Below are 27,999 nucleotides of genomic sequence, written 5' to 3' on the forward strand. Positions count from 1 at the left end.
AAGGAGATCCAACCAGTCCATTCTGAAGGAGATCGGCCCTGGGATTTCTTTGGAAGGAATGATGCTAAAGCTGAAACTCCAGTACTTTGGCCACCTCATGCGAAGAGTTGACTCATTGGAAAAGACTCTGATGCTGGGAAGGATTGGGGGCAGGAGGAGAAGGGGACGACAGAGGATGAGATGGCTGGATGGCATCGCTGACTTGATGGACGTGAGTCTGAGTGAACTCCGGGAGTTGGTGATGGACAGGGAGGCCTGGCGTGCTGTGATTCATGGGGTCGCAAAGAGTCGGACACGACTGAGCGACTGATGTGATCTGATCTGATCTAATGTATTCGTTAAGTTTCAAAATTATAATCCATGGATCACTAGAAATCTTTTTAAGTATCTAGGAGTTTCCAAGATATCTTGGTGTTTCAAATTCACAAGAGAAATTTGATACTTACCTAAGATGAAGCTAATTAAAATATCATATACATTTCCTTTTAGTGAGAATTACATCAACTTGTGATTGCATGTCTCATGCTGATCAAATGCTCTAAGTAGCAGTTATATGTTTTTGGTTTTTGTTTTTGGTTCACCAAGTATGGGAAATAAGCTATAATAAATATAGTGTAATAGTTATTATTATTCACAATCTGGAGTACATAAAGACAAATAATTGAAGGAATCTTTGCTGGTAAGGTTGGGAAGTACTCTCCTTGTAATAGTTGATGCACAGTAGTGTGTAGTCACAAAGAAACAGTCTTTGTGTCAACAAGATGCCACAGTAATTCCCAAAAGACAAACTTTGCAACAGCTAGGGTATGTTGAAGTATCTCATTAGGTATCTTTATAAAATCTGTCAGTCACTTTCACAGAAAAAAAAAGTCAGTATCATGTAGCACTTTAGGAGATAATAATGGCAGAAATCAAAGTGACAAAGGTAGCAGTTAAAACTAATCCTCTGGTATATTGAGGCTGAGGTGTTAAAATGGTCAACATTGTCTGATTTTTATGGCATTTAATTACATTGATCCCTTTTATTCTCCTATTGCAGTTATACTGAAGCCAGATTGCTGTAGGGAGAACATTTGTTTATGATAGGGATTTTGTGTATTCCAAACCTTAGTCCTTCGAATGGTATAAAGAAATCATGCCTTATCAGGACCCAAGGGACTATAGAGATACTCCAGGTTAACTTCCTCACTACAGATGAGAAATCTGAAGCACAGAGAGTTTGGTGAACTATGATTCAAGAATATTAAACCAATAGATTGCTCAACCATTGGGCCTCATCAGCAATTACAGTGTAATGTGTACTGCTGGGTTCTTGGCATCACATTAGATGCTTTATCAACAGTTTCTTCCTGACCTGGTCAAGCACTTAATACTCAAATGAAAACACTGGCATCTAGCCTAAAGGGTCCAAAAAGAAACAAACAATTCACTATTTCTCCCTTTCCTCTAAAGACAAGTCAGTTTATGTACCAGTAATCTTCATCATGTTTTGATGTTTCTTGCTCAGAGCCAATGTCAACCAATGGTAGGACTTATAATTTAAATAAATTACTCTGATTTCAGCATCGAAATAGATTAGAGGCAGTAAAGAAAGGCAGGGCTAGGAAGAAGCTCTTGCTCTGGGAGAAAATGGAAAGAGAAAGAGGACTAGAGGGTTCAAGGAGAGCCTCATGGGAATAAGAGTGAGACAGAAAGAAGAATAGGGCATTATTCACATTTAAGGTTTCATAAGTATAAATCTGATGCTAATGAGATCACAGTCAAGAGTTTAATCCACATTTAGGTTGGCTATTTTTTACATTTACTTTGACTTCTACTGCTGCTGCTAGAAAAGACTGTAACATTTATTGAGCCTTACTTTCTGCCTGCTCTCTGTAAATGGATGAGCTCCCTTAATGTTCACCCTATACAACCCTATGAGATAAGTTCTATTATCTTCCTTTCACAAATGAGGAAATGGGAAATGTTAAGTAGCTTGCCTAAAGTTACAGAGGGTCAGCAGCTGAGCTAAAAAATCCATTTGTTTGATCCACAGACCATTGTCTTAACCACCATTTCATGCTCTGCTATAGATCTTTAGGATTTTTACAGTGCAAGTGTGGTACTTCCCAAAGCCCACATTTGTATCTACTATGCTAAGCTGCCTCCCTAAAATATTTCTATTGTCTCTAATTTTCTATTCACTTAGTCCATGTGCCCCATTGTGAACCATTTAACTTCTCCCTGGACACAACCAGAGATCAAATTGCCAACATCCACTGGATCATCGAAAAAGCAGGAGAGTTCCAGAAAAACATCTATTTCTGCTTTATTGACTATGCCAAAGCCTTTGACTGTGTGGATCATAATAAACTGTGGAACATTCTGAAAGAGATGGGAATACCAGACCACTTGACCTGCCTCTTGAGAAACCTGTATGCAGGTCAGGAAGCAACAGTTAGAACTGGATATGGAACAACAGACTGGTTTCAAATAGGAAAAGGAGTATGTCAAGGCTGTATATTGTAACCCTGCTTATTTAACTTATATACAGAGTACATCATGAGACACACGGGGCAGGATGAAGCACAAGCTGGAATCAAGATTGCCGGGAGAAATATCAATAACCTCAGATATGTAGATAACACCACCCTTACGGCAGAAAGGGAAGAACTAAAGAGCTACTTGATGAAAGTGAAGGAGGAGAGTGAAAAAGTTGGCTTAAAGCTCAACATTCAGAAAACTAAGATCACGGCATCCAGTCCCATCACTTCATGGCAAATAGATGGGGAAACAGTGGAAACAGTGGCTGGCTTCATTTTTTTGGGCTCCAAAATCACTGCAGATGGTGATTGCAGCCATGAAATTAAAAGACGCTTACTCCTTGGAAGGAAAGTTATGACCAACCTAGACAACATATTAAAAACCAGAGACATTTACTTTGTCAACTAAGGTCTGTCTAGTCAAGGCTATGGTTTTTCTAGTAGTCATGTATGTGAGAGTTGGACTGTAAAGAAAGCTGAGTGCTGAAGAATTGATGCTTTTGAACTGTGGTGTTGGAGAAGACTCTTGAGAGTCCCTTGGACTGCAAGGAGATCCAACTAGTCCATTCTAAAGGAGATCAGTCCTGGGTGTTCATTGGAAGGAAGGACTGATGTTGAAGCTGAAACTCCAATGCTTTGGGCACCTAATGCGAAGAGCTGACTCATTTGAAAAGACCCTGATGCTGGAAAAGATTGAAGGCAGGAGGGAAAGGGGAAGACAGAGGGTGAGATAGTTGGATGGCATCACCAACTCAATGGACATGAGTTTGGGTAAACTCCGGGAGTGGGTGATGGACAGGGAGGCCTGGCATGCTGTGGTTCATGGGGTCGCAGAGAGTCAGACACAACTGAGCAACTGAACTGAACTGAACTGGACACAATAAGTTTGATTCCTTTGGAAGAACCATAGAAGATGGTTCTTCCTGTTTCTGAATCAGTTAAGATTGGTCATGCAGCCAAGAGTTAATTGGACCTAGAATTAGTTCTTAGGACTGGACTTTATCTTCCGCTGAGTATATAAGATACACGTACTCCTTGTAGGCCTTTGTGTAGAAACTGTCTCACTATATTAATGAGTTTGATATAAAAAATATATTTTATATATATTTATATATAAATATCTATATATTTTTATAAATAGATATCATTTTATATGTTAAAATATGATATCTATATATAAAAATACATAGATATCATATTTTCAATACTCCCACATATTTACTTGTTTTGGTAAGACATAGTCTTTAAGGGGCTTCCCTGGTGGCTCAGTGGTAAATAATCCACCTGCCTATGCAGAAAAGGTGGGTTCAATCCCTGGGTCGGGAAAACTCCCTGGAGAAGGGAATGGCTACCCACTCCAGTATTCTTGCCTGGAGAATCCTGTGGACAGAGGAGCCTGGTGGGTTACAGTCCATAGGTTCACAAGAGTCAGACACGATTTACCAACTAAACAATGGCTAAACAAGAGTCCTTTAGGGCTCAGGAACAGTAACAATGTTACCATTACTGGCAATAATGCTGCCAGAAAAGAAGAGATTCAGAGTTTCTTATAATTTGCCACTCAAAAATTCATCACTAAGTTAAAAAAAAATTGTGCAAAAATCATGTTATCTCAGTACCTTTTTAAGTATACAGAATGTGGTGAAGGGCCAGGTGATATAGTCTTTAATTACTAGGATTATAAACAGGAACAGGCAATTTTTTGTTCTTTAGCTAGGGCATGACTTTCCCCAGTGTATTCATGGTCATCTAATTTTAAATAGAGTTGTAACATATTATTGGTGTGGGACCAGGGAGCTCAGTGGGTTATAGTCCAGTGATAATGAGGCCACATTTACAAGGCTTAATCCATGGAAAGGCCTGCTAACTCTCAACTATTCACTCCAACATTAAGTCTAAACAATTGTTTGCCAGTGTGCACTATTGGTTTCAAGAGGGCCTAGAGAGGAAAAAGGTAGGGGAGGCAGGTGGCTTAATACAAGCTCATTACTGTGGCTGGAAAAAAACAACTTGAAGTGCAACCTCTGCTAATGGTGGCTGATTGAGTGGCATCCTCATTCTTTACAAGGGACAGCACACAACACAATGCATTTAAGAGTATTAAGTAGAACTGTATTTGAGTGTCTCCTGTGGATGTACAGGTCAGCAGTGGACTGCCACAGGGGCAGGGGCTCTGGGTGCAGCAGACTTGGGTATGGCATAAGCCCTCTTGGAGGAGGTCGCCATTAATCCCAACATACAGCTGCCAGAACTTACACAGGACTGGGGAAATAGACACTTGGAGGGCACAAACAGAACCTTATGGGCACCAGGACCTAGAAGAAAGGAACAGTGAGTGCACAAGAGACTGACCTAGACTTGCCTGTGAGTGTCCAAGAGTCTCCGGTGGAGGTGTGGGTCGGCAGTGGCCTGCTGCAGGGTTGGGGGCACTGAGTGAGCAGTGCGTGCATGGGACCTTTTGAAGGAGGTTGCCATTATTTTTATTACTTCCACAAAAGTTTGGCCTCAGGTCAAATAATAGGGAGGGAACACAGCCCCAACCATCAACAGAAAATTGGATTAAAGATTTACTGATCATGGTCCCGCCCATCAGAACAAGACCCAGTTTCCCCCTCAGTCAGTCTCTCCCATCAGGAAGCTTCCATAAGCCTCTTATCCTTCTCTATCAGAGGGCAGACAGAGTGAAAACCACAATCACAGGAAACTAACCAATCTGATCAAATGGACCACCGCCTTGTCTAACTCAATGAAACTATGAGCCATGCTGTGTAGGGCCACCCAAGACGGACAGGTCATGGTGGAGAGTTCTGACAAAATGTGGTCCACTGCAGAAGGGAATGGCAAACCACTTCAGTACTCTTGAGAACCCCATGAACAGTATGAAAAGGCAAAAAGATAGGACACTGAAAAAGGAACTCCCCAGGTGGGTAGGTGCCCAATATGCTACTGGAGATCAGTGGAGAAATAACTCCAGAAAGAATGAAGAGATGGAGCCAAAGCAAAAACAACACCCAGTTGTGGATGTGACTGGTGATGGAAGTAAAGTCCAATGCTGTAAAGAGCAATATTGGATAGGAACCCGGAATGTTCAGTTCATGAATCAAGGCAAATTAGAAGTGCTCCAACAGGAGATGGCAAGAGTGAAGGTCAACATTTTAGGAATCAGTGAACTAAAATGGACTGGAATGGGTGAATTTAACTCAGATGACCATTATATCTACTACCGTGGGCAAGAATCCCTTAGAAGAAATGGAGTAGCCATCATAGTCAACAAAAGAGTCCAAAATGCAGTACTTGGATGCAATCTAAAAAACGAGAGAATTATCTCTGTTTGTTTCCAAGACAAACCATTCAATATCACAGTAATCCAAGTCTATGCCATGAACAGTAATGCTGAAGAAGCTGAAGTTGAATGTTTCTATAAAGACCTACAAGACATTCTAGAACTAACACCCAAAAAAGATGTCCTTTTCATTATAGGGGACTGGGATCCAAAAGTAGGAAGTCAAGAAACACCTGGAGTAACAGGCGAATTTGGCCTTGGAATACAGAATGAAGCAGGGCAAAGACTAATAGAGTTTTACCAAGAAAATGCACTGGTCATAGCAAACACCCTCTTCCAACAACACAAGAGAAGACTCTACATATGGACTTCACCAGATGGTCAATACCGAAATCAGATTGATTATATTCTTTGCAGCCAAAGGTGGAGAAGCTCTATACTATACAGTCAGCAAAAACAAGACCAGGAGCTGGAGCTAACTGTGACTCAGATCATGAACTCCTTATTGCCAAATTCAGACTGAAATTGAAGAAGGTAGGGAAAACCACTAGACCATTCAAGTATGATCTAGATCAAATCCCTTATGATTATACAGTGGAAGTGAGAAAAAGATTCAAGGAAATAGATTTGATAGAGAGAGTGCCTGATGAACTATGGACAGAAGTTCCTGACATTGTGTAGGAGGCAGGGATCAAGACCATCCCCAAGAAAAACAAATGCAAAAAGGCAAAATGGTTGTCTGAGGAGGCCTTACAAATAGCTGTGAAAAGAAAAGAAGTGAAAGGCAAAGGAGAAAAAGAAAGATATACCCATTTGAATGCAGAGTGCCAAAGAATAGCAAGGAGAGATAAGAAAGCCTTCCTCAGTGACCCATGCAAAGAAATAGAGAAAAACAATAGAATGGGGAAAACTAGAGATCTCGTCAAGAAAATTAGAAATATCATGGGAACATTTCATGCAAGGATGGGCACAAAAAAGGACACAAATGGTATGGACCTAATAGAAGCAGAAGATATTAAGAAGAGGTGGCAAGAATACACAGAAGAACTATACATAAAAGATCTTCATGACCCAGATCATCATGATGGTGTGATCACTCAACTAGAGCCAGATATCCTGGAATGCAAAGTTAAGTGGGCCTTAGGAAGTATCACTATGAACAAAGCTAGTGGAGGTGATGGAATTCCAGTTGAGCTATTTCGAATCCTAAAAGATGATGCTGTGAAAGTGCAGCACTCAATATGCTAGCAAATTTGGAAAACTCAACAGTGGCCACAGGACTGGAAAAGGACAGTTTTCCTTCCAATCCCAAAGAAAGGCAATGCCAAAAAATGCTGAAACTACTGCACAATTGCACTCATCTCACAGGCTAGCAAAGAAATGTTCAAAATTCTCCAAGTCAGGCTTCAACCATATGTAAACTGTGAACTTCCAGATGTTCAAGCTGGATTTAGAAAAGGCAGAGGAACCAGAGATCAAATTGCCAAAATCTGTTGGGTCATCAAAAAAGTGAGAGAGTTCCAGAAAAACATCTACTTCTGCTTTATTGACTATGCCAAAGCCTTTGACTGTGTGGATCACAACAAACTGTGGAACATTCTTCAAGAGATGGGAATATCAGACCACCTAACCTGCCTCCTGAGAAATCTGTATGCAGGTCAAGAAGCAACGGTTAGAACCAGACATGGAACAACAGACTGGTTCCAAATAGGAAAAAGAATATGTCAAGGCTGTATATTGTCACCCTGCTTATTTAACTTATATGCAGAGTATATCATGAGAATTGCTGGACTGCATGAAGCACAAGCTGGAATCAAGATTGGTGGGAGAAATACCAATAACCTCAGATATGCAGATGACACCACCCTTATGGCAGAAATTGAAGAAGAACTAAAGAGCCTCTTGATGAAAGTGAAAGAGGAGAGTGAAAACATTGGCTTAAAACTCAACATTCAGAAAACTAAGATCATGGCATCTAAGATCCCATCACTTCATGGCAAATAGATGGGGAAACAATGGAAATAGTGACAGACTTTATTTTTTGGGGCTCCAAAATCACTGCAGATGGTGACTGCAGCCATGAAATCAAAAGACGCTTGCTCCTTGGAAGAAAAGCTATGACCAACCTAGATAGCATATTAAAAAGCAGAAACATTACTTTGCCAACAAAGGTCTGTCTAGTCAAAGCTTTGGTTTTTCCAGTAGTCATGTATGGATGTGAGAGTTGGACTATAAAGAAAGCTGAGCACCAAAGAATTGATGCTTTTGAACTGTGATGTTGGAGAAGACTCTTGAGAGTCCCTTGGACTGCAAGGAGATCCAACTAGTCCATCCTAAAGGAAATCAGTCCTGAATATTCATTGGAAGGACTGATGTTGAAGGTGAAACTCCAATCCTTTGCCACTTGATGCGAAGAACTGACTCCTTTGAAAACACCCTGATGCTGGGAATGATTGAAGGTGGGAAAAGAAGGGGATGACAGAGGATGAGATGGTTGGATGGCATCACCGACTCAATGGACATGAGTTTGAGTAAGCTCTGGCAATTGGTGATGGGCAGTGAAGCCTGGCATGCTGTAGTCCATGGGGTTGCAAAGAGTCGGACATGACTGAGGGACTGAACTGATTTGAACTGAAGTAGAGCAAAAAGCATCTTCCATTTCTCCATAAACACTGTTCTTCACATATGCTAATGTGTTTCCAGTCCCCTTCATCACAAAATCTACTATGAGGCTCAGACTGCATCTTTTTAGTTCCTCATACCAGTGTTCTATCTTGTACAGTCCCGAATAGATCCCATGAGGAGGCAAACACTTTGGGGGCGGGTGGTCTTACCCAAAGAATCACTTCTGTAAGCCCTCGAGTTACCACTTCTGCTCTTGCAAATACTTTCTTGAACAAAGAAAAACAAGTCAGAGGTTTTATTCTCAGCACTTATCCCTGAGTTCTATGCTGAATACTGCTTTGTCAGATTTGCAAAGCAAGCTGTTATTCATCCAGTCCTTGAAGAAACAAGTTTCAAAAATAATCGTTTTCCATATGGGAACATCATGTTACAATTATAAGAAGAGATAAGTCTGCAAAATACTTAATGTGATATATTTTCTTGCTTAAGCACTAAAGCTAAAGTTAATTTAGAGGGATGGGGACTGGGGGGCTTCCAAATAATGTTTGTTTGCAATTACTGATGAACTGGTCATATGATATGATTGGCAAAGATCCAGAGGTAGACAAAAATTTCTTTGCATCAGATATGCATCTTTATGCATAGGAGGAAAATGATTTCAAGAAATCCTCCCATTGCCACTTGCTGACAAATTGAGCTGCATGGTTGATCTAATATATGAAGAGACACGACATGCAACAAAGATACTCTGGTATAATATAAACATGGATTATATTGGCCAATGGATTCTTCAGGATAGCCTTCTCTTTTGACAGATAATTTCTTGTTAGAATATCTTTCTTAAACATTTTTTCCTTTGAAAATAAGTGTGGGGACAGTTTTTATTATTGTACTAAAACCCCACATATTTGAACATGGTGTGTTGGCGAGAGTGTGGACAAACAGGCACCCTCATACATTGTTGGTGGGAGTGTTAAATGGAACAACCTCTATGGAGGGCAACTTGGAAATGAAAAATACACTTATCTTTTAATGTAACAATTCCACTTTTAGGATTTTATCCTAATGATAAACTTGCATATGTATGAAATGGCTTATTTGTTTATAGTAGCAAAATATTGGAAACAAGCTAAATGTCTATCAATTTGGGCCTGGTACATCTAAACAGCAAAACACTGTGGATCTGTTAAAAAGAATGGAGCACCAAGATGGAGCCATCTCTAAGACATAGGCACATGATAACAAAGGAGATATACAGTGTTAACATTGTTGAAAATATATGCACAGCCTGCACGTGCACACACACAAAGAGAAATGCACCATATATCCCAAATACAAGGTAAGGGGTTCTCTCCCAATTTTTTCTTCAGAAAAAAAGGGAATGGCCTTATATTCATATCCTTATAAAATCGTTTATGTAATGTAGTAATTCTCCATTCCCATTTATTTTTATCCACAAACTGCAGTTTAGGAGAGACACAGTAAGTGGAAATATTCTCAATCAATGCTAGTTTTGGATGCTCATAAAGAGTATCTGTCAGAATTGGAAAAAAAAGGATGTAAGTACATTATATCTTAAGGAATGACCTCATAAATGCAGGTGTTAGATATAAAAACAAACTTTTTTAAAGCTCATTTCCAAACTTAATGCAACTTAAATGGGAAGGAAATCTATGAAAGAGGGGATATATGAATATGTATAACTAAATCACTTTGCTGTATAGTAGAAACCAAAACATTATAAAATGATTTTACTCCAATAAATTATTTTAATTAAAAAAATAAACCAAAAAACAAAATGAATGCAATGAAAAGGGCTCCCAGTAGGTAAAGATGGGACAGTTTGACCATCAAAAACAGTAATAGGTGAATTGAAACAGACTGAAAACATAAAAAACCCACGAATTTATAAACATTTTTTTTAAATAAAAGAGAATACTTCCCTCTCCTACTTAAATCAAAATACCTCTCATTGGACACCTTTGGAAGTAGCTTGAGTACCAACATGTTATACTGAAAAATGGCAATTTAAAAATTAAGTATTTATCTTGACTTCCCTGCATGAGCTATATTTCAGGGCAACCAAAGACTCCCCAGCTAAAGAGACAAAGTTCTTATATAAGTATTTTAACAAATAAGTGTAGACAGAATGATAAAATTTAAAAAATGGCCATTCTGTAACCTCTAATGAAATAACTGATTGGGGCAATAATCATCAATAGATGAAACCATTAGATGAAAGGCTGATGACAAAATTTGCATTGGAGGGGACAACCACCCAGTGAGTCTTTTGATGTACTCATCACTGAAACATGGGACAATCAGACACTGTACCTCTTGATATAATATACTATAAAACACAGAGCACCACAGACAAATCTTACCCCAAACTGGACCTGAGCTTAATTAAGCATCTAGATCTAACTTCCATTTATAGGAAATACAAGAAACATGGAAGCAAGATAAATGGAATCAAATAAAACCAATAGACAAATCCATGAAGTGCATACTCTACAAGATGCTGATGCGTTTGTTCAGTAAGTAAATGGCAGCAGTAAAAGAAAGATGCTTTAGAGCAGGGTACCTAGGCCATGGACTGGTACCAGTTGTGGGCCCATTACATTTAGTGGCAGGTGAGCAAGTGAAGCTTCATCTGTATTTACAGCTGCTCCCCATCGCTTGCATTACCACCCGAGCTCTGCCTCTTGTCAGATCAGTGGGTACCATTAGATTCTCACAGGGGTGCAAACTTCCTGTGAGCTGTGCATACAAGGGATCTAGGTTGTGCACTCCTTATGAGAATCATCCTGAAACCATCCCCTCACCATCGGTCTGTAGAAAAATTATCTTCCATGAAACCAGTCCCTGGTGCCAAAAATGTTGGGTACCGCTGCTTAGAGTACAGAGATTTAAGAGACACAACCAAATGCGATATGTGAATCTTTTTGGATACTGATGTGAACAAATAAACCAACTTAAATTTCTGTTACATTTATCAGATTTACACAAGAGTAGAAAAAATTGTATGGGACCTCCCATATTCTTATCACCCAAATTCAACATTTATTATTATTTTTAATATAATCACCATGCCATTATAACATGTATAAAAATTTAACATCAAACACCCAGTTGATAATCAAGAGTTGACCATTTGTCTCAAAAATGCAGTTTTTATGGAATGTGAAAGTGGACTTTCCATAAAGGAAAGTGGACTTCTATAAGTGAAGATGGACTTTCCACAAAAACTGCATTTTTGAGACAAATGGCCAACTCTTGATTATCAGCTGGGTGTTTGATGTTAAATTTTTATTCATGTTATAATGTCATGGTGATTATATGAAAAATAATAATAAATATTGAATTTGGATGATAAAAATATGGGAGGTCTTATTCCTATACAATTTCCTCTACTCTTGTGTAAGTCTGAAAAACGTAACAGAGATTTTTAAAAGTGATATAGTATAGAGTTACATTGTTAAGGTCTAAATCTATACCTACAGGATAGATTCAGAAGACAATCATCTTAATGTCATATAAATGGGTAATTGTAACTAGGAATAAAATATCCAGGGTCAGAATCATATGTAGATTCAAAAATATTTCCTCTCAAAGGTCTTAGATGGAAGTCAGACGATGTACTTGGCTAACTGCTGGGGACTCAAAAAGGGGGCTCCGGGATTAGAAAAAACAATAAAGATGCATGGGCAGATTTTGAATTATACTGTTTGTGAAATGTTGAGAGTAGAAAAATGTCTTCTAACTTATACATGATTTTATATAATGTGTGGTTTTAAATATGTAAATAAGGGTGAATTAACAAGTTAAACGTCATAAGTAGATACTCACCATTTATTCATATATCTAATACTCTGTGTATTCAAGTGAGTCAAAAAACAGTGTCACCTAATATTTGAGCATATATGATATGTATAAGCACACATGTACACATGTGTATGTGTTTGTGTAAGTGTGCAGAGATTTTGTGAAAATAAAGAAATCATAAAAAACCTCTTTCTGGAAGTTTTCTTCATGCAAGGTGACTGAGAGGCTGAGAGGAAAGGGTTGGAGGGACACTTACTTTTCACTGTCTACTCCTCTGTATCTTCTATCATGTCCAAGTATTACCTACTTAAAAGAATTAAACTCAAACAAAGAAAAAACATGGTATTGCTTATATCTCTCAATTTGTTTCATAACATAGCCCCAACTAACCTTTCTAGCATTATTTCCTGTTAACTTCCCTGCCAAAATATACTTCGGACTGTCTATAGAATTGGAATTCTTGATTTAATTCTTCTAGTCTTTTCAGTATGCATTCATCCAATACTTGCTGAATACTTACTCTATGCCAGACATTATTGCAGATCCTAGGGATATCAAAATGAATGAAACCTAAAGTCTGAAGCAGGTGTTCACTTGGTTTTCTTCAACTGAAACTTGCTATAATCTCTACTTGTTAAATCCCAATATTCAATCACATCCTCCTTGAAGAGTTCTTCATCATACCTGTCCCCTGGCTATAAATGATTTGTCCCCTTCTCCCTGTCCCCATAGCTCTTAGTAATTATTTACAATAATTACTGTATTTTGCTAACCGTGGGTGTGACTTTTACCCCTAAAAATAACTATCATTTCCGGAGCCCTTCACTATGTGCTACGTACTGTGCAAAGCACTTTAAATATCTTCTCTCATTCATTTCTCACAACCTTATAAGGTATGTGAATTCTGCCTACTATGACTGAGAGAACTGGTGCTTAAACTAAATACCCTCCCCACAGCCTTCTGACTTCAGAATCTGGGCTTTCTTTCTCTTCAAACTTTCCAAATAGTCTCCCTTTATTTCACCATGGATTTCAGAATTTCAACCAATTTTATATGTCTAGACAAGCTAAGATATATGTGGTGTAGACGTGCCCGTGCAGATCTAAGCTGTAGGATTCAGAAGGACATAGAAAAGATGTTAGGGCCGCAACAGCCAGAGAGCAATTTGTGAGGGAGATGACAGTGAAGAAGAGAAGAGTATGTGGATAAAGATGGGGAAAAGGTAGATGCATCTGGGAGTGAGGCGGTCCAGCTTATTTCTTAATACAACTCTCCATTTCTCTGTGTTAAATGTTCTGAGAGCTAGTAAGGTCTTTGTTGACTTCTAGAACCTAGTTCTTTACTACTCTGCATTCCACATAGTAGACCCTTGACAAAAGTTTGCTGAATGAAACACATTATTTGTTAAACTGGATCCAAACTATTTCCTCTGAGCTGCTTCCTGAAAAATATTTTTCTATTAAAATGTTGAAGAGAAAACAAACAGAAACTTGAAAGAGAAAAAAAGTTTATTTTCAGTGCACTCTTATTTAAGGAAAGACCTTAAAATGAATTCAAATATATTAATGAGAAATCTGTTCAGACAGCTGCCATGTTCACAAATTCAGCCCTCTGTTACACAGCTACTGCTTATTCAGGAGTTGCACAGGTGAGCCAATGACAGCTGTTGACTGAAAATCAATATTTAATTTCGGTGTCTCACCCTACCTCATTTATTAAACAAGTTCTTTTCTATAACTATCCTAGAGAGTGAAGATGCTTAAATCTCCACCAGATATATTTCTGAGAAACTCATATTGTCAAGTTAATGATAATTTGTGGGGTACCAGTCCTGTTTTCTTTTTTTCTGTTTCCTTTTAAACTATACATGCATCTGCTCTAAATACTTAGATTTGGTGGCCACTTATAGCATACTTTTCACAGCAAATCTGATAAAATAATATCATTTTTAGCCTTCAAGTCACAGCTATGGCCTCAGATGATTAAACATGCAATTCTGAATTTGATTTATGAGAGATGAAGTCCAATACTCTGGCCCCAGGCCTGAATGCTGGGAGAGCAGGAACCCATACTGGAAAAATTTTCATTTTCCAAGTAGATGAGGGTGATTAATGGAGAGGTTCCTCTCAAATCTGGCTCCCAATAGTAAGTTGTTGTGCTCCAGGGAGCTAAAAATGGAATACTGGGGCTGATTATTCCTAGCACCAAATGGTTACTAACACAGGTTTGAATGTCACCATCATAGTAGGTAAAGCAAAACAATTTTTTAAAAAACCAAAACTCCATAAGTTTGAAAAGAAAATAAAAACTCTATATATTGATAACTGTTGTTGTTCAGTCTCTCAGTCATGTTTGACTCTTTGCGACACCATGGTCTGTAGCCTGCCAGGTTCCTCTGCCCGTGGGGTTTCCCAGGCATGAATACTGCAGTGCGTTGCCATTCCCTTCTCCAGGGGATCTTCCTAACCAGGGATCAAACCTGCATCTCCTGAGTTGTAGGCAGATTCTTTACCACTAAGCCACCAAGGAAGCCCACATATTGAGAGTAGACTCTAGTTTATCTAACTTGGGTCAATATTTCATGGGAAAATCCATTGAGAGCAATTTAAGTAAAAGGAAAATTAAGTGTTTTTTTCCTGGTCTAGAGAGAAATAAATCAATATTTTGCTCATTCCCTTTCAAATTAAGAGAGCAAAAATCTACTCAAAAATGAATAAGAAATGAGTTTATTATATAAACGATAGAGTTAGAGTAAATAAATAGATTTAAGTTACTAGCTTACATCTTTAATACTATGTAAATACATCTTGATTTTATATGATGACCATTTTAGTTGGATGTGTATGTGAATATGGGCAGAAGGTGAAGCTAACATGGGTAAAAAAGACAGACATGTGACACACACAAATAGCCAAACAGCCCAAGGAGAATGTGAGGCTGATCTAGTCATTATGAGAAACAGTTGAAGACACATTGGGAAAAAAAGAGAGAGACAGAAGGAGCTAGAAAGACATGCATATACTCAGGAAAAGACAGAGCACAGAAGAAAGGGAGAGCTAGAAAGTCAAACATTTTTATTAGTTCAACAAATATTTATTGGGGCAAAAACAGATCAAGAGAAATGGGGAAAGCAGACAGAGGAAGCTATATAAATCTCTGAGCTTGGCCAAATGAACTCTGGCTGTTGATTAAAACTGTTTTAGGGGGATTTTCTAAGTACAAAAGGACTGTGCTAGACAATAAAAGGCTATAAAAAGGATAAATCAAAAAGAGTCCTGGGGGGAGGCTGGGAGGGAGGCTCATGAGAAAAGGGAGATACATACATATATATGTGTGTACTTATTTGCCTGATTTACATTGTTGTATGGCAGAAACCAACACATCTTTCTTAAGCAATTATCCTCCAATTAAAAATTAAAATTAATTAAAAAAAAGAATGCAGAGAAAGTGATAGGTTTGGGGGAACCATCAATATTTAGGCAATAGAAAATGTAAAACCAAATAGCTTGGGGCCAATTCAACTCCTCCCTGTAAAATAATGCTGGTTAGAGCAAATTAATATTTTGAGTATGAAGCCTCATCAAATATAACTGTAATAAAATTAGGTAAATTGAGAACTCCCCCCCCCAAAAAAAATGACTCCCTACCCTCTAAGGGCTTATTTAAAAGCTGAATGTGGTCTATGAGTGAACTATCTGCCAGTTTCATCATTCTTGAAAATGATGAACTTGTTGGGATGTTAAAACAAATCTTTCTGCAGTGGCAAGCAAGATTTCTGCTTTGATTTTTCATTTTAGATTGCAAAAGCTTTACAAAGGTATGCAGAAATAGAGAACTCTCCTTTTGCACCTTCAGAGGTTAGAGGCACAAATATCATCCAGGAGGGGAAATCTCTTTGGTATGCAAAATAGCTTGGCAGTCTAATTTTTGTTCTTGGAGAAATCAGTCTTGCTTCATTACCTGGTATCTGGGAGATATTTGAAGCCATCTCTTACTTTTTTCTTTTCTAAATTCAGTGATTTTTTGGCTCTGTTGGGTCTTAGTGAGAATAAACAATCAAAACAAAATTATAACATCTTTCATGCCCCAAAAGACAACTCTGAAAAAAACACTTTATGAACAAATAAAAAGCTCCTATTTAAACCTACAACTAGGGCAGTGTTGTCCATTAAACATATTAACGTGTGCCATATTTTAAATTTGGGGGGAAGCTATATTTAAAAAAGCTTAAAGGTGACATTAATATTAATAACATATTTTACTTAACATGTATTAAAATATCAATTCAACATATAATCAATATAAACCTTATTACTATGATATTTTGCATCATTTATTTCATAGTAACTTTTTGAAATCAGGTGTCTATTTTATAATTACAGTATATCTCAATTTGGACTAGTACATTTCCAGGGCTCAATAGCCACATGGCTACCATACTGGACAGCAAAGATCTGGAATGCTATTTCTCTATGGATTGTGTATCATTTTGCAATGTTAGCTCCATCAAAGACCCAATTCAATTAAAATAAAATGTAAAAGGTAACTTTTCCCTTCCAAGTTCCCTTAGTACATAATATTGTGTTTTTTAACCTGCCTTATGGTGTTAACCTTTTGGACAAAAAGAAAGTGAGTTAAGGTTTGTATTGATACATGGACTTGAGAAGGCATAGCTTCCTAACTTAAATAAAACAACCAGTTCACTGGAAGCTAAGAAGGAAAACTCCAGGTGGGAAATAATGGCTATAGAAGCCAATCCTGCCCTACACTTTGGTGAATTGAGTAGGCATGTCACCCAAGGTATCCTATTTAGCCTGTTCAAGCATTCATCACTATAGGTTATAAGTTCCTTGAGAGCCCACACTATCATTAGCAAGCTCTGTTTCTCCTGCACTTAGCATAGTGCCTGGCACATAGTTGGTATTCAATAAATGCGTGAACAAATAAATTTATGCAAATAAATAGCTCTCATTTAGTCTAGACACATTTGAAGTGCTCCATAGCTTCCCTAATAACTCAGTTGGTAAAGAATCCACCTGCAACGCAGGAGACCCCAGTTCGATTTCTGGGTTGGGAAGATCTGCTGGAGAAGGGATAGGCTACCCACTCCAATATTCTTGGGCTTCCCTTGTGGCTCAGCTGACAAAGAATCCACCTGCAATGTGGGAGACCTGGGTTCGATCTCTGGGTTGGGAAGATCTCCTGAAGAAGGGAAAGGCTACCCACTCCAGCATTCTGGCCTGGGGAATTCCATGGACTGTATAGTCCATGGGGTTGCAAAGAGTTGGGCATGATTGAGTGACTTTCACTTTTATACAGCCTAATGTTAGTGGTTATGACATAGGACAGTGCAGATGTAGACCATCTCTACCATTCTGGAAAGTTCTACTGGACAGCACTGTCCTAGAGCAATGGGCAGAAATATTATTTGACTTGTTAAGTTTCAGGGGACCTCTAGACACCACAGAACTTTTTTTTTTAATGAGCGAGTGAGAATACCAGTGACATGAAATGATGAGGAATGAAGCAAGAACACAAACAGGTATACATTTTACTCTCCTAGAAAGTTCAAATGCATCACCAGTATGGTTTCCATTGGAAGAAGACACTGCCATATATTTCTCCCTCAGTTTCTGCCTTCCTCTTAGGGTCTTCTCACCTTGATTCCCACCAGGCACAATCCCCGAATGTCCCTCTTACCCTCTAGTCAAAATGTCTAATGAATCTTTTCCCTCATTTCCCGACATAAGTTGGCAATTTCAAAAGACACGTTAGTACAAAAGTTGGGCGGGGCAGAGGGAGAAAGAAATAAAATATAAAAATCACAAAAAATAGTCCAACTTATATACAATATATAATTTTCTGAACCTAAGAATCCCAGGAAAAGCAGTGAGGTGGCTGAAGAAATCCTACATTCTCTTACCTGAAAACAGACTCCATTAGCTGAGGGGATAGCACAATTTTGCAGGTACATCAGCTGTATCCCTTTCTTCCCAGCCCTGGTCTCAGTCAGGAGACCTCTGGGGTGCCATCTTGATTCCTGGCATACAGGAGTTGGTACACCTAAATATTGTATTGGCCAAAAAATTTGTTCGGGATTTTGTGTAACATCTTACCAAAAACCCAAATGAATCTGTTGGCCAACCCAATATCTTGTCTCATTTCCCCTTTAAGGATACCCCTTTAGAATGCTTCATTTCTCTTTAAACAAAACATTTTCCTATTTCAAACCCTATTGCTTACTCAGGCACTCCTGCTTAGTTTCACATCGATGCTTGAGAAACATATCTATTTATAGCTGACTTGTAGAACTGGTGACTCCCACCTTTAGCTCCCCCAAATGATCTAACCCCCTGATCTAACCCCCTGGTTTCCAGGTCTAGCTGATGGGTCAGGATTATTTGAGGAAACGGCTCCAAAGTTCAGGTTACTAGGCCCCACTCCAGACTTGTGAACCAAACCTCTGGCAGCAGGGCCTGGGAATCTCCATTCTTATAAGCATACTAGGTGAAAATGATGAACTCCATCCCATTCAGGAATTACTAATCTATTTCTTCGTTACTCAATCCGTCAACTCTGCCCACCTCTGGATCATTCAATAAGGACCCTCCCCACCACCTGTCACTTTACACTTTGACAATGAAACATGATCTTAAGCATTAACATCCATACAGATGTAGAGGGGGCAGGAGTTTTCATATAAGCTAACGTGCATGCATGCATGCACACATGGTCTTCATATATATAATCACTTACCCTTGACCTATTTTTTCAAATCTTGTGTATTTTTTCTTTGGGTCACCAACACTCACAATGCTTCCTGAGGGGAGGGAGGGAAGAAAGAGAGAGAGAGACATTTAAATTGATTGATTTGCCTCTATTTAATACTAAAATTTATGATGCTAGAGCCAATGACAAATAAAATGTTAGAGAAACATTCTCATGTGGTTTCTAAAATTTATATGGATAATGATACATTTTATTAAAGTAATAAACAGTAATATATTAATTAAACTAGTAGTAATAACCCAGATGCTTATACTCAAAATTGATGATGTTTAGCTAACAAAAAGAACTAATTATAACCCAACATTTATAAAAAAGTTCTCATAAAAGGATACTGTAGATTAGGAGATAAAAACATCTAAGGACTTGAACACAGTATTTAATAAAATCACTATCTTTTCTGAATTAGAGTGAAGTTGAGTACATTAAATTCTGCAGCACATTCAGTTCTGCTGGATAAATATCTCTTGAGCAATTAATATGTACCCAGGACTACAATAAGGGCAGTGGGGGATGGGGATGGGTCTAATAAAGAACACATGTATGAAACGAGTTGCCAGTCCAGGTTCGATGCACGATACTGGATGCTTGGGGCTAGAGCACTGGGACGACCCAGAGGGATGGTATGGGGAGGGAGGAGGGAGGAGGGTTCAGGATGGGGAACACATGTATACCTGTGGTGGATTCATTTCAATATTTGGCAAAACTAATACAATTTTGTAAAGTTTAAAAATAGAATAAAATTAAAAAAAAAAGAACACAGTTTAGTAACGAGGCTTGTTGTTTTTTTAAAAAAACATACATCCCCAGACACCTGAAAGTAATATAATATTGTAAGACAATTATACTTCAATTAAAAAATTGTATAATTATAAAATAAAATCCTAAAAATCTCCACACATCCTTGAACCTAGGACCCTGCTAGCATTCAAAACATTGTTAACAGTTTAACTGAGATATGATTTCCATACCATCAAGTTCACTCACTTAAAGTGCTGGAGAGGGTGTGGAGAAAAGGGAACCCTCTTACACTGTTGGTGGGAATGCAAACTAGTACAGCCACTATGGAGAACAGTGTGGAGATTCCTTAAAAAACTGGCAATAGAACTGCCTTATGATCCAGCAATCCCACTGCTGGGCATACACACTGAGGAAACCAGAAGGGAAAGAGACACGTGTACCCCAGTGTTCATCGCAGCATTGTTTATAATAGCCAGGACATGGAAGCAACCTAGATGTCCATCAGCAGATGAATGGATAAGAAAGCTGTGGTACATATACACAATGGAGTGTTACTCAGCCATTAAAAAGAATACATTTGAATCAGTTCTAATGAGGTGGATGAAACTGGAACCTATTATACAGAGTGAAGTAAGCCAGAAAGAAAAACACCAATACAGTATACTAATGCATATATATGGAATTTAGAAAGATGGTAACAATAACCCTGTGTACGAAACAGCAAAAGAGACACTGATGTATAGAACAGTCTTATGGACTCTGTGGGAGAGGGAGAGGGTGGGAAGATTTGGGAGAATGGCATTGAAGCATGTATAATATCATGTATGAAATGAGTCGCCAGTCCAGGTTCGATGCATGATACTGGATGCTTGGGGCTGGTGCACTGGGACCTAGAGGGATGGTATGGGAAGGGAGGAGGGAGGAGGGTTCAGGATGGGGAACACATGTATACCTGTGGCGGATTCACTTCGATATTTGGCAAAACTAACACAATATTGTACAGTTTCAAAATAAATAAAATTAAAAAAAATAAAGTGCACAATTATATGGCTTTGAGTAAATATTTAGGCTTGTGCAAATTTACTAAATTTTACCATAATCTGATTTTAGATTATCATTCTAAAAAGAAATCTTGTATGGGTTAGCAGTCACTCTGGATTCCCTCTTTGCTTACCAATTCATCCCCAGGCAAGCACTTATCTATTTACTGTTCTTGTTTCAAACACTGTGGAATAAGCTAACAAACCATACAAGAAAATCATTCATTTATCCTATTGGGCTCTGGGAAAAAATACTGGTTTTACAAGTTCAAAATATCAAATCCACTACTCAGAGGATCAATACTTGCCATTACTCAGAATCAATCTAAAGGAAGTGACATTGACTCTTGAATGCAATGCTCAAATAGGTATAGGAAAATTCTGTGCCATAGCAGCATCATGAGAATAAGTTCACAAGAGGACAACTTTGAAGGGAATCATTCATTTATCTGGATACTTTCAGCTCTCCTTTTTCTATCTGAACCTCAGTATCAGTATCAGTACTTTTAAATTATCTCAAACATCAGTATCATTACCTTTAAGTTATATCTTACTAACATGGCCCCTATTCGAAGAAGTGTGGAATCAGTAAAAAAACGATTTATATCCATGATCTAATTATGGAGTCTATCTGCTAATTGTCACTCTTATCCATTTTCTCCTCTTCATGCCCATGGCCACTGCCATTGTTTAGGCTCTCAATATCTATTGTTCAAACATTTGTGCTAGTCATTACCTAACTCTAAACTCTGCCTTCTCTAATTCCTTTTCCACAATGCCTCTGGAATAGGGTAACCATATAATTCATAAACCAAGACTGTCTTGGGTAAACTGAGATGTAAGGTCAGCCTACTTCAGAGTGATTTCACTCCATTATCCATAAATCCTCAAAAGTTCCTCCTTGCTACAGGATCAAGTTCACATTTTTCGTCTGGCATAGAAGGCCCTTTACCATCAAGCAGCATCTAGCTCCTACCCAATCAAGTCTAACCTTATGTTATTACTCTCCTCTCCAACCTTCCTACTTTATATCCTAGCAACACCATCACTATCCAAGGCTCTGGTCTTTGGACATGCTCCCTCTTTCCCTTTCTTATCAATCCTATGAATTCCTATTTATTATGTAAGTATAATATCAAGTCATCCCTTGTGAATTCTTCTCTGATCCTTCTAATGAGACTTGCGTGTGTGCTAAGTTATTTCAGTCGTGTACGATTCTGTGTGACCCCATGGACTGTAGCCCGCCAGGCCATTCCTCTGTCCCTGGGATTCTCCAGGCAAGAATACTGGAGTGGGTTGCCATGCCCTCCTCTAGGGGATCTTCCCTACCCAGGGATTGAATCCGCTTCTCTTACATCTCCTGCATTGGCAGGCAGGTTCTTTACCACTAGCACCACCTGGAAAGCCCCAAACATGCTGCTTTCTGAGGGCCGGAATGTTGTCTTTTCGTTCTGGTAACTTCAGTGCCCAGAACAATGGTTTTCACTGAATCCATTAACCAAATGAATGTGAACAAGAAAATACATATTCCAGAGCTAAACTGTGTGCTACAGATAATACTTTGTACTAATTTAGACATGATCTACTTTCTGGGCTAGTGAACAATTTAATTCAGAATTACCAGTACATAGTATGCTTGAAAAAATAATAAATTAAATATTTCACTCATGGGTTGTTCATCCATGGTGGTTAGGTTTTTGTTGTTGTTCGTTTTTTTGTAAGACAAGCAAGTCCATGTTCCAGTTAGGTTAAAGAAGGCTTACCATATGTTAGTTACTGTAAGTTTTTTCCTCTTGTATTCCCAATCTCAGTCAATGGTACTACCATCCCACGAATTAGGAGCCCAAGTCAGAAATCTGGTAATCACCTTGACTCATCCCTTACCTTCACCCCCACATAGAATTTTCTACTGAGTCCTGGGCCTATCTCTGTTTACCTCCTAGATACCTTTTGAATCTATCATTTCCTCATTACTACTGTTCTAGTTGGGTCCTCATCATTTTTTGTTTGAACTATCCAACAGCCTCCTAACTGGACTCAAAATTTTCAGCCTCCACCCACTTCAGTCTAGGCTCCACACCTCTATCTGGATGCTCTAAGTACAGACCTGATCAAGTGATTCTCCAGTTCAGGGTTCCTGGAGGCTTCCCTAACACCTACAGGGTAAAGCTCAAACTCCTTGGCATGGAATCCAAGGTCCTTCATATCTGGCTCCTGCATCATTCTCCATTTCATCTCCCCCACTAGAACCTTAAGCTCTCACCAAAATGAACAACTTGCAGCTCATGATCGGATCCTGCTACATGATTTGGCTTCTTCTCTTAAAACTCTAGTATCAACATCTACCATCAATTCTATATTCAAGTGGTATTGAATGAGTTAACATTCCCAAGCATATGCCTTTATACCTCCTTTGTGTGCTAGTCTCTGCCTAGAATGTCCTTCTAAGTTTTCTTCCTGGCAAGTTCTTATGCATCCTTCAACTCAGCTTCAGTTAAGCCTCTTCTAGGAAGTCTTCCTTGATTTTTTGGAATAAAGTCAATAACTTCTCTGTACTACTATTGCACCTTCTATCTCTCTCTCTTTCTGACACTTCTGCTTTTTTCTTGCTTTTGTTCTTGCTCTCCTTCTTTGTACTTAATCCATCATCCTTCTATCTATATCTATGTATTTTACATCCCCTTATAGATCGTGTCGTAAGGACAGGAGCCATGTCTTATGCATCTTGTATCCCCAGTGCTTCTTCATATAAAGCTGTGTGTGGAATACATTGGTTACTCAATAAATATCTGTTGAATTAAAAGCAAATAAAATTAGGAATTCCATTTTGTAAATGCCCCATATTTTAAAACAGAGATGTATTTTACTTGAGTTATATCTAATGTTATATATATATATATTTTTTTTTACTTGAGTTATATCTAATTTAATGATTCCTGAGTTGCTATTTCATTTTTTTCAAATTGCCTCCCAGATTTCTATAACACTGTGAACTACTCTTATTCAAGCTAGCTATTAATGGTTAGTACGGACCTGGAACTTAATTTTTTTAATGAAATGATGATTTTAAAGTCACTTCAAAACAAAGTTTTATTAATAGTTTAAAGTCTTCTAAGAAAGTTATACTATAAGTTGCTGAGCAAACTGTTTTCCGTAGACGGAACAAATGTAAGCAAGCTTCAGCCCAAGCCACTTTCTGAATTATGACCAAATCCAACTGGCAGGCATTAGTTAACAAGGTTTTATGGTAGTAAATGATTCAACTTTTATTTCTGTGGTATGCAGGATAAAAACAACAATAACAAAAACTGGGAATGAATCCTTTCATAAGGACTGTGTGTACATGTGTGCACATGCTCAATCGTGTCTGACTCTTTTGCAACCCCATGGACTGCAGCCCACCAGGCTCCCCTGTCCATGGAATTTCCTAGCCAAAAATACTGGAGTGTATTGGCATTTCCTTCTCCAAGGGATCCCAGGGATTGAACCCACATCTCTTAGGTCTCCTGCATTGTCAGGCGGGTTCTTTACCAGCTGAGCCATCAGGGAAGTCCCATAAGAATTACCAAAAGACGACCATTTTGATGTGCTCCTGCTTCTGAATTTAACTGCTATTCAAATAAAATGGCACCCCAGGTCCATTATCAGTCACAGGAGAGTGTGTGCTGCCATCTACTGATGCAAAACAAGTGAACAGGAACCCTTGCTTACAATTCTGAATTACAAAACAAGCTTTTACAGTGACCTCTTTCATCAGAGCCATTATAATTTATATTCATAAATTATACTAAAGATAGGATTAAAAAAACATTGTGACACAATAGGCACAAAGTGACGAAAATCAGCCACTCAAAATCAAAAGCAAAAAATGATAACAATACCAGAAAAACTTCCAACCAGAGCAATTTCCTAAATGAGAAACAAACCATTCACTTTAAAGGACAAGGATTTAAGAAATCACTAAATACTAGTACTTAAAAGTGGGGCTCATGATGTGGTTTCAGTGACAGAAAAGTCAATCAATGTATTGTCCTACATATAAAATAAACTAAGTTGTCCAACTATGAAAAGATTTTCTCTTTAGCATAATGAACATTCTGATTTCTGCAAACAACCAAACAAAAAAACAAAAGAACTCTCTAAACTCATATTGGCTCTATTTGAGGGTAAATTAAGAGAAAGAATTTTCAGTGGGGAATTTCAGCTGGGGGGGCGGCGTGAGAAGGAAGTGTTTGTGGGGCCCAAAGGAGGGAAGTCCGAAAACAATTTCTAGGATTGCACAATTTTGCTGACAGTCAGCACCTTTTGAAAAAATTCAGTAAAATGTAGGGGTTTCTTTATTTTCCATCAGATTCAGACCAGACCACAATGAACAAGCCAGACCCAGGCTATCCATCTGTGTAAAACTGAAAGATGATCTGTTCATTTCAGCCATTAATGAATGATCCCAAGGGCTGGCCCTCACAATTGCTATCTGCATGGAAGAACAGCCTGACAGCTCTGTGGTCTGGGCTACTCACCTCACAGTAATCAGATTCCCAAGACTGAAGGTGAGGCCACCCTTCCCACTTCCCCCGCTTATAGTGGAGTCCACTTTGGCATGGGCTGTGCCTACATTATAATAAATCTAGTGAGATTTGTAATAGGTATCAAATAACCATTTTTTACTAAAGCAAGGCTGTTACATTTTTAAAATCTGATATAATAGGTCATGTAAAATAAAGAAAACTAAGGCATTAAGTATTCCAAGAATACTTGAACTGAAATTATCCAGGCAATTCTTTCCTTTATTCATCCCTTTTACACAGACAGCCAGCATATGCAGAAGTAAACTGAATAATGGAAATAATATAAGCTTCAAAGGCAAAGAGATTTGCATTTCAACTCTGGGTACGTCATGCATTAGTTTGGTGATCTGGTAACTTTAGCTTTTTGAGGCTTATTTTCACTGATCTGTAAAATGAGGCTAGGAAAATCTACCACAAGGAATTACGGTGAACATTAAACTCGATAATGTATGTAAAGTGGCCAGCAGAGAAGGCACTTAGTAAATGGGAATTATTTCTGCTTTTATTCAGGAAATAGTTGGTATCAGTACTAAAGAGGCATATTTAATCATGTACAGTAAAGTCAGTTGGCTAAACCCTCAATTCCAGTTCTGAGCACTTACTGACTACTGTAACCCGAAACTTAGCCTTCCCAAATACCTCTGTCTCAGATTGTTTCAACATCAGCACTGTTGACATTTGGGGCTGAATAATTCTTTGATGCAGAAGAGAAAGGAAGGAAGCCTATCCTTTGCATTACAGTGTTTAGAAGCATCCTTGCCTCTATCCACTAGGTGCAAGTGGCATTTCCTGTGCTGTGAGAATAAACATGTCTCCAGATACTGCCAAATGTCCCCTGGAGGGCAAAATGGCCCTATGACCGCCTCTGCAGAGTCTTTCTGTGACCTATAGCCTGCACCGCTCTCTTCCTTTTCTGAGTTCTTTTAGATGGACTGTTGCATGAGCAAGATGGCATCCTATTCTTTAATTGTGTCACACTATTAAACTTTATCTTACAAATAAAATTGTAAGCTTCTTAATATCAGAAAATTGTTTTTTGATTGTTTCCTCCAAAAGACTCTGGCATAGAACAGACAAGTAGGAACCTGGTGAAGAGGCACTTGTTTGCTCATTTTTCACCCATTCAATCAAATGGCATCCATTAAGTCCTTTTATGTACCAGGCACTTTATTAGAGCTGGACATGTGGGAAAAGAAGACACAATCTCATCTTTAAAGAGCTCCTGGTCTAGTGAAGAAGACAGACAAGTACAATGGGATTATTTGCTACAGTATTTCAAAGTTCAGTCACTAAATTGTGTCTTGACTCTTTGAGACCCCATGGACTGCAGCATGCCAGGCTTCTCTGTCATTCACCAACTCCTGGAGTTCGTGCAAACTCATGTCCATTGAGTCGGTGATGCTATCAAACCATCGCATGATAAAGGCAGTAAAAAGATCCCTCAACTCATACTGAGAGAGACAAGGACAGCTTTCCTGAGGAGGCATCTTTTGAGCTGAGGTTTGAAGGATGAGTAGGAGTTAGACTGAGGGCACAAAGTGCAGAAAACTTGCAATCTGTTAGATGCTTTTGGAGTATGAGTTTAATGAGTATGCTTCACAGAACTTTGGCTCTTTTCAACAGAGAATTTGTTTTTTTTTTTAATCTCTCTGACCCAGAAAGGTAACCAGAAAAGGAGTGTTTTGTAAAATGGAGCAACTGTGTATGCACAAGCATGGATACACTGATAACACTGCAAGAAGGAGGTTGAAAGCATCAGTTTGCCCTCACTTCCTGTCCATATAGCAATGTTCCTAAATTAAGAGAAAGGGCTATTTTATTGTGGCTGCCCATTTTGATTGACTGTGTTGGATTCTGAGGTTGAATTACCTATCATTATTGATCAGGTGGGTGCCCCTATGGTATGATCATAGGATATTTTTCATCAGACTGTTTCATCTCTTTGGGGGGAGGTATAATCTTAAAATAAAACTTACTACTTAATTCATTTAGTGAAGTTTTCCCCTAAATTGATTTTTTTTCAAGTGAAAATATTTGGTTTCTGTGTAATTAGGAGTAAGGGCGGGGAGGGGGTGGAGATTTAAAATACACAGTGCATCTTAAACTGTTAATCTCATGACGTCAGGGAGCCTGCAAGCAGGTTCAAATTTTTAAAGGTTTAATTCCCACTCAAAGTGGTTTATGAGAAACGCTCCCATGAAGAAACGGATGATGGCGGAAAAAAACTCACTTAGCTTCTCTAGGATCTCCTCATCTGTCATTTTGGATTTTTTCCTTTGCCGATCTGTGTTTCTATACAAAGTACTGGAATTGGCGTTCTCAGCAGAAGGTGGTGTGACCTCTTTATTTGGTGCTGCTGGTGAAGCAATTGATTCAACCACGGAACGAGTGTAGATCTTAAAGACAAAAAGTTTTGTTACAAGTTAAAGACAATTGATGAACCAATATTGACACATCAGAATCACTGAACATCCGCAGTTTACATGTGGTTCACTCTTTTAAAAACATACACACAGTGATTTTTCATCATGTACTTTCATAATTATTAAATGTATCCTTTACAATTACGACTCTAGAAGTATCAATTTTTGTAGATCATTAATATATT

The 27,999-nt window shown here is 38.4% G+C and overlaps 1 protein-coding gene across 12 annotated transcripts in view; it reads right to left on the minus strand.

Moving 5' to 3' along the window:
- PAK3 (p21 (RAC1) activated kinase 3) overlaps positions 1 to 27,999 on the minus strand; it is a 129,249-nt gene that overhangs the window by 36,419 nt on the left and 64,831 nt on the right. For all 12 annotated transcript variants that reach the window (XM_044937502.1, XM_025277331.2, XM_025277330.2 and 9 more), the window contains 2 exons: positions 27,622 to 27,787; positions 19,013 to 19,076 (listed from right to left, as the gene is read on the minus strand). In XM_044937502.1, coding sequence (XP_044793437.1) covers positions 19,013 to 19,076; positions 27,622 to 27,787 — 230 coding nt within the window. The remainder of the gene's footprint in view (positions 1 to 19,012; positions 19,077 to 27,621; positions 27,788 to 27,999) is intronic.

Source organism: Bubalus bubalis, chromosome X, assembly GCF_019923935.1.
Source record: "Bubalus bubalis isolate 160015118507 breed Murrah chromosome X, NDDB_SH_1, whole genome shotgun sequence".
NCBI classification, from domain to species: Eukaryota; Metazoa; Chordata; class Mammalia; order Artiodactyla; family Bovidae; genus Bubalus; species Bubalus bubalis.